The 8687-nt window shown below is 31.4% G+C and overlaps 1 protein-coding gene across 1 annotated transcript in view; it reads right to left on the minus strand.

Moving 5' to 3' along the window:
- Positions 1 to 5680, minus strand: part of LOC111628411 (NADH dehydrogenase [ubiquinone] 1 alpha subcomplex assembly factor 3-like) — an 8044-nt gene extending 2364 nt beyond the window's left edge. Inside the window, exons 1-3 of the mRNA XM_023372184.1 lie at positions 5493 to 5680; positions 3360 to 3564; positions 3177 to 3243 (exon numbers count right to left, since the gene is read on the minus strand). Coding sequence (XP_023227952.1) covers positions 3177 to 3243; positions 3360 to 3564; positions 5493 to 5596 — 376 coding nt within the window. The 5' untranslated portion in view covers positions 5597 to 5680. The remainder of the gene's footprint in view (positions 1 to 3176; positions 3244 to 3359; positions 3565 to 5492) is intronic.
- Positions 5681 to 8687: the final 3007 nt, after the last annotated feature.

Raw genomic sequence — 8687 nt, forward strand, 5'->3', positions numbered from 1 at the left:
GAATTTTATAAAATTAATATATAATTATATTAAATATTGATAAAATAATTATTTAATATCAATACTTCTTAAACTAAATTCATCTCAAATTCTATAGATACAGAAATAAGCTTAATTAGAAATAATTAATAATGATCTACTGGATTTATTGGGCTATAACAGTCCACCAGATTGTTTGGCACTACATGTTTATTGGGTTGTTAAATATGTTATTAAAACTAATTAACATGAAATATGTTAACAAATACTGTATTTGTAAAGTGATTTAAGCTTACCAAGTATCATTTTAAAAATTTTAGAATTCCAAAATTCAATCCATAATATGCAAGAAAAAACATAATAAAAATCTGTTCCAAACACTCTAAAACATTAGTAAATACTCATTCATAACTTGCCCATGAAATAAAGCATCTGTGAAAAATGGATGATGTATGTATTGTGCCAGTAGTGCATTTTGCACAGGTGTCATAATATATACATTACACAAAAGTCTTGAAACATTAGGGCTTCACAACAGCACATACATCACACTAATAGAAGATTGTCACACTAAACACATACAGGTGTCCCTTGTGTTATTTTTCTGGACCAATTAATCATGTAATCACAGAACACAAAAATGCATAAAGTGAGTTTTAACATGGATAAAATAGGAATTGGGGACCAGTCCAAAGAAATAACGAAGAAAATCCATAAATGCCATAAACAAATCAACTTTTATTGGTTTATGTAATTAGCACAATGCTACAGGTTTTGTCAGTCTTCAATCACATGATGAATGACCTGGATTTGGCACGTCTGGATCATCACATTCTTGCTCTCTTGAAGGCCCTGGGAAGATGGACTGACGATTTTCAACTTTTTTTAATGAAGTAATTGACTCAGTTGATGGGCAGCATTCTTCTTCTCTCTACAGTGTCTTTGTAGTAAGTCAAAGAATTCTGAATCTCTTTTGCAACTTGGTGCTTTTATCTTTATTTTCTTCAATGATTCAAACTGTACTGTCAATGTGTGTGAAAAATTCAGCCATTTGTTTTGTTGAAAGCTGTTTGATGGGCTTAAAGACACCGCGTTCTTCATCATTTTTATCATCCGTTATTTCTAGAAGCTCTTTATTGGTGAGTTCTGTTGAGTAGAACTTTAATAGTTTATCCAAATTTGCCTAGACTAAATCCTCAAATCCAAGAGATTGGCATCCTGTATCAACAATGTTATATCTTGAATTGAAAAGTTCATATTCAGGATAAAATTCATGTGAATTGGAAACATTAAGCCAAATCTTTTTCCAAACTCCCTTCATATGGGACTGTTTAATTTCTGCCATGCATATCCAATGTTATCAATTGCTTTTTTTTATATTAAAGTTCTTTTAAAGTTCCAGAATTCTTTCACAATATTTGATCTTTGCCATCAGTATCTCTAATTAGTTGCACAAATGTTTTGCTGCGATAATAACTCTTTGAAAGTTATAACAACACCTTGATCCATGGGTTAAATCAGGAATGCTGTGTTTGATGGCAGAAACATAATATTAATTAATGTTCTCATTGATATCAGTGATGCTTAAAGAATGTCCTGGTGCAGCATGTTGATTCTGATGATCGATCCATTAGGCAATCCTTTCCATTTTCTCCATAATCAGTGTCCTTATCTGTGTTATCTTATTTGTAGATATTCTAGTTGCACTTTTACAACTTTATTTTTTCGGACTGATTTCTTATTGTTCTAAAAGTTGATTCTGAGATTCCTGTTCCCCTATGTCTATAGTGTGCTCATACATTCATACCTCTTTATAATATCTAATTTTTCCTCCAGTGATATAGCTTTGTTTTTACCCTTTTGAAGCACCTAGTTTGCTCTTATTTCTTTTGTCCATGTTTGTTGTGAACAAGACAGCAATGTTACTGTACAACTTCTAGCTCTGCATCTGCAATTTGATTAATTAATTAAACACATACTACCTTATCAACACTGTGCTCACAAGATCACGATATCACTGTACAGGGTGACTGTAAAATTTCAACCTGCCATTCATTTATGAACCAATTATCTTATTTTTATTTTATTTTTATAAATCATATTTTAGAGAAAACATGTGTAAGATTGCCGAAGGGGGGTGGAAATGTGTCAAGATGGTCAACAGGTCGTGAAGGGTCGTATGTGGGCGATTGGCACTCAGTCAGACTCTATGGTTACAAAAAACTGTTTATGACGAAAAAAAAAAAGTTTACAAGATTTCCGCAATCTTGGAAGTTCTAAGTCGGCAGCAGCCTCTGGGACGTCTTCTCCTTTCCAACATAGTCCCAACTGAAGGAGTGTCCCTGGTTCACAAAGAACAGTTCTCATGATGTCTCAACAACTCTGGGACAATGTGATTGACTTCTGGTGATGGGAAGATATCCATCCAAGGTCAGGAGACGGAGATGAAGATGGGCATGAGACACACACAACACCTAGTCCACCACTTGGAACTTTTGGAAGAAGCTGCTGTGTCCTTAAATTCTCAGGGTTTTATTAATTTCTGTCCTCGATTGCCCATTCCAATTGGTGGCTTTTCCTAGTTCTTGCTTTCTAAGTGATTGACCACTCATTACTACGTGTAATGAGATCTCAACTTAGATTGTGGGAGAGGTCAAAATCAAACTTTAATTTGATCCCCAACTGGAGTTGGTTGATAGACTTACATTCTTCTATTGTTTAAAAGTTTGCATTGCATTTTCATTAAAAAAAACTTTTTCTAACTTCTTTTTTTTTTCTTCTTTAAAAAAAATTATTTTAACCTGCATTTCAGTGAGGGTTCAGACCTATCCAGAGACTCACACATGCAAAGTAAGATCTAATTTATGTAATACAAATATAACAAGGATACCTATATTACATAATCAAGAATTTTTTAAATACAGCTACATACATAAACAAAACATTTGTTTTACTGTGGTTATGTGCCTTGACTTTCACCTGGGACTAAGCATCGGTATTCTGCAATGGTATATAACTCCATACAATAATAATAATAATAATAAATGTTACAAATTATATTATTTCATCAGAATATACAAATGTTTATCAGTTATTATTTTAATACAATTAACATCAATTGTACTTATTCAAATGATGTAGATAATAAATTCACTTTATATTTGAAATAGTTTTAAAAAAACAATAATTAAACGTACCTATTTTTGGTTCTAATAAATAGAAAAGTGATAAAGAATTTTCATTTATATCATCAACAGTTTTTACCTGTAAAAAATATTTAGTTTTTTTAAATAGTGAATGATAGTTACAATTTCTTTTTAAAAGAGTGCAAAATTTAAAAGTAATTTCATTTATAAATTATTTAATTTCTTAATGCTTACATTCCATTGTAAAACAGATCGTGGAAAAATAGCCAATGGACCAAGTACAAATAAATTATTGTTTAATCGAAAACCAAAATTACTATAACTATCAATCATTAAATTAGATTCTGCTTCTTTGTTTATCATTATTGCAACTGTTTTTCCATCTCCTTCATAACTATAGAATCTAATGTTAGGTTTAAAGCAATTGTTTGGATTTAATCTGAAAGAAAAAAATCTGCATATTAAAACATGATAATTACTACATAAAACTTCAGGCAACTTTATAATAAAAAAAAATTCTATCACAAGTTTGAGATATGTAATAACATCTCAAGAATATTAATGAAATTAAAATGATTTATTTTACTGTTATAGTTTAATTTTATTTAAAATCCTTTAAAAACTATCAATAAAATAATAAGTTAGTCAAATATAATAAAAATTCAGAAAAATAGGCTAATTATATTTCTTCTAAGTAAAAAATTACAAATGTTTAGAATTTTTGGAAATGTTATATTGTAAACATTGAATTATATATTTTAACAATTACAATTTTAAAATAAAAAATTAATCAATTGGTTTTTATAGTTTTATCTACTATATTATTATTAAAAATTAATTTTAATTATTTATCTCATTTATGATTACTAAAAATATATTTATAGATAGGGCTACCATAATAGTTGAAGGCAAAATACGGACAGATGAGCATTAAAAGTACTCAGACAGCGAGGCAAAATAGAGAATTTATTCATAACTTTCAATCTAGTATATGTAGGCATATAATATAAAGTTTCAATTTACGTTTTCCTTTGAGGCACAGAATACAATTTTAAATGTAAGAAAACTTTTTACCATTTACTCGTTACACAAGTACTGTACTCTCAAATTAAAAAACTATTATAATGAATGTGCACATGTTCTCTAAGGGACTATCCATAAGTTACATTCAAATTTTTCTTGAAACTTTTATTTCCCCTCCTGCTGTCGTCTCAGTTTGTCCAAGTTTCCATAACCCCTCCCCTCTTCCATCACTTTATGAATGATAAATATCATAAGTAGAAACAAAACATACAAGAAATTTTGAAATATAATACAATGCATAAACTGTTTAAAATTAATGAAATAATGTATGCCCACCAAAGCTCAACATCTCCTCTGCCCTCATCCAACTTTGTCCTACTTGTCATAATCCCCTTCCTCCTTTCCAGTGTGGATGCCATCTATGGACAGCCCCTAAGCAACAGAGTCGTTACATTTGCTTATACAAGGTTACCACCTAGCCAACAAATACAATAATAAACATCAAAAATTTAGCACCTTTTGTCAGATTTAAATCTAAGTGATTATGATTTAACTATTAACTGTGTGATCAGTTGAAAAATAAGGACATTTCGTTTATTTTTTTCTAAGTACAGTACGGACACGGACAGAGCTTTTAAAGTACGGATTGTCCATACAAAATAAGGACATATGGTAACCCTATTATAGGTAATAGCACAAAACAGAACCTTCTTAATAAATGATTCAAATCTTTGATAACCAAACACAAATTTTAATTTAATAACTTTGGTCTTTTCAAAAAAAAAAAAGTCAAAAGAATTTGTTAAATTAAAATTTGTGCTGTCAGATTCTTACAGTATAATTTGCATCAGAAACAATATAAAACAACAAACTAATTGTTTAAAATAAGTTTGATATATTTCTTGATAATTTGAAATATGACTAAATCTAATGAAAGAGATGACTTTTTATGACTTTTGAAGATTTTATTTGCTTTAAATATTATTTCAGTGGGTTTATTCTTGTATTTTAGGAAAAGTTTTATATAATTTTGAATTATTATTCAGAATATAAACTTTTGAAAATTTTATATTCTGGCAATTGAAAGGATAAAATCTGCTATAAAAGTGTATGTTATTTTCTTAGATACATGTTTGAAGCAGTGTAACTGGAAAAACATACTTTAATTTGGAATTATTGAGGACTTTTTTGGAGTATTCTTCTGTATATCATTCATATTAACTACTTTTGAGCTCTAATACTACATGAAAATACATTCTGTCTAAATATCAAATTTTTTTGAAACAATTATACTTTGAAATAGGTAAAATTACAAGTCAACATTAATAATAGTATCATCCAAACCTGCTAGAAAATTCTGAATTAAATTGAGTACGATACACATTGCTGAATTGTCTAAAATTTGTATACGTTAACGCATTTCTGAGCCTATTCAGTGTATTTAGCATGACTAATTTTTAGAACTCTTTATTATCTTTTCGCTATTTCGTATTAAAACTACACGTGATATACGTTCTACGTCGTATTAGAGATCTAACTGCCACCTATTAAATAAAATTTTTATTAAAATAAAAACAGTAAAAAAATTAATTGTTCTGTTTAATTTCATTAATTAATTAATTAATGTAATGTCGAAATATACACAATTAAAAATTTCAACAATAAATAAATAAAATTTTTAATAAATTATTTAACGCAAAATTTGTATAGTTTTTTTGCGCTCTTTCCGCCCTGTGGGTACTAAGAGGGACTCTTTTTTAACAATCCTATTATGGGTCAGGCCAGGCCTACAATGGAGCGGTCGGGTGGTGAGTGTTGGGTCCAGACCCGACAATATCCAGACGGTCCACCCCCCGAAAATTTCATGTGGATTTTTTAATCCGTCTGGATTCGATCCCGGGTTCCCCAGAATGGTGGACTGCAGCCTTAGCTCGGCCATCCGGCCTCAGTAACTACTACTAAGAATTAATAAGTGAGGTTTGCAAACTGCGTCGGAAATCAAAAGGAGTTTCCCTTTTTTCCTTTATAACAATGCACTTCTTCACACCAGTCATATCTAGGGTTGCCATAAGTTCAAAACTACCTAATCGTAACGTTGTGATAAAAATTAATGGATACCTTTAGGAAGGTAGGTAGCTACATGTACGACATTTATCGTTTGCCATTCTTATTTTCCATTTTTATAATACAAATAGGAGTATTATTTTGTAGAAATGAACAAATCTGGACATTTCGGGAAAATTTTCCAGTGAGGAATCGGGACAATTGAGGAAAACCGGGACGTATGGCAAACCTAGCCACATAACAAAAGCGACTGCTGAAAAAAGTGGATTTCAAGAGCTCCGACAGTTTCAAACAGCCCCGATTTTTCTCCTCTCTGTGACTCTGCTCTGTTTCAAGAGCTGAAAAAATACACCAAATAGTTGATACTTGTCATCGGCTGACGAAGTGAAAGAAGTGATCAAATTTCTGAGCACCTTCGTCCAACATTCTTCAAAAAGGTATATGAAGATCTTGTTCACCGCTGAATAAAGTATTTAGAGCAAAATATTTCGTAAATTTGAAAATAAATGTATGTAATAATGTGTTACTTGTTAGTAAAAGAAGTTAATAGTTTTCTGTTTTTTCGTCCATTTGAGTCCAATGACTACGTACTCGTATATTTGTACAGTACTTATATGTAACTCACGAATAATTACTTCATTTTACATTACATTAATAATGATTCATTTTCATAACGAGTCTTCAAGTAAAAATTTACCCTCTTTTGATTCCCTCTCCATCGTCAGTCATCAGAAATCAATCCCCTAATTATGACGTCAGGCCAGAAGTCTGAACCATTCGTAAATACACAAGAATTACTTCAAACAATCCGTGACGACTGAGGAGAAAATAAATGACTTACGTCATCATAGATTTACCGTCCTCCCCCCGCTGTCAGCAATCGTCAGATACAACAAACGTATCCCTCTCTCCATAAATTGCTGACTTTTAATACTTGAATGTCCTAACATTATTCGCTTTATTTTAAAATAAATTTAATCTTTGTTATAGTATTTAAAGAAAGGGTATAAACGAAAACAAAGGCTCGTGACTCAGTATATAAACTCACACAACAAAAATTATATTTATTCAAGCAACAGCTGCGTTGAATCAACATAATTCATATTATAAAAATATCATGAATAAAAATATCATGATAAAAATATCAAATAAAAAATAATAATAATACTGGTAAATTTAAAAAAAAATGTTTATTTATAAAAGCAAATTATTTTTTTCATTATCCTTATCATTTATTTGATTTAACTGTCCAATATTTTATTTCCAAGAGGTTAAATTAAATTTTAAGTGGACTTAAATTCTTTTATCTACTTTAATTTTTCTTACTTCCTTTTTAGGATCTCAAGTATAATAGAACTAATACTGTATATAAAAGTATAAATTAAATTACTAATATAAATTTTTAAGCGAAAATACCAAGCTACTTGTAAATGTGAATAAATTAAAAGATCAATATAAATTCAATTAAAAATAATTATAAAAAAATCGATTAATCTTTCTTGATACTGAATTGATTAAAATATACTTTATTATTATTTAATTATATAAATTAAATAGAAATTTATCGTTAACATATTTAATTGTTTTAATAAGTTTTTATAATTATACTTTATTGACGGTCGGATGACCGAGGCGGTTAAGGCGTCAATAAAGTATACGTTAATTATACTTTATTGTATATTCGAAAGGAGATCTGGGCGAGTCACCTTCCGAAATTTTTCATCGATGAAAGTCCTGGATATGTCGGGCCCGGCATCGCAATTCATTCGCCCAATTATATGCCTAGTCAAACCTGCAAACCTAGGATGGAGCGGCCGGATGGCCGAGTGGTCAAGATGACAGCCTACCGCTCTGGGAGACCCGGACCCTAATCCGAACGGGTCGAAAAATCACCAGGAAATCTTCGGGGGGTGGTCCGTTCGGATTTGTCGGGCCCCGTCCCTCACCACCCGGCAGCCCCATTGTGGGCCTGGCCGAACCCATAATGGGCTTGCAAAATGAGATCCTCTTAGTGCCCACAGGGCGGAAAGAGTAGAAAGAAGAAAAAGCCTAGGATGGATGTTTTTTTCTTTGGTTTCTTTCCGTCCTGTGGGCACTAAGACGGTCTTTTAGTCAAGTTAATCGTGAGTTCGGCCAGGATCCACAATGGGACAGCCAGGTGATATAAGGGACGGGATTCAACATATCCAAGACAGATCCCCAACAAATTCCTTGGGTTTTTCGACCCATTCACATTTATTCATTTACAGGTTTCCCAGAGCGGTAGGCTGCCACGTTAACCGCTCGGCATTCGACCGTTTCTGAGTGTTTATAGATACATAAGACAGCCATTTTTTTCGTACCCATCGTGGGTGACAACCGAATGGCCCAACAGTTAAGGTTGAAGCCTACCGCTCTGAAAAATCCGGAAATGATTCAGGATAAGTCGAAAAAACCCCAGGAATTTTTCTGTAGGTATTACGTCCGGATATATCA

Source organism: Centruroides sculpturatus, unplaced genomic scaffold, assembly GCF_000671375.1.
Source record: "Centruroides sculpturatus isolate CEXI.00-Female unplaced genomic scaffold, Cexi_2.0 scaffold510, whole genome shotgun sequence".
Taxonomy (NCBI): Eukaryota; Metazoa; Arthropoda; class Arachnida; order Scorpiones; family Buthidae; genus Centruroides; species Centruroides sculpturatus.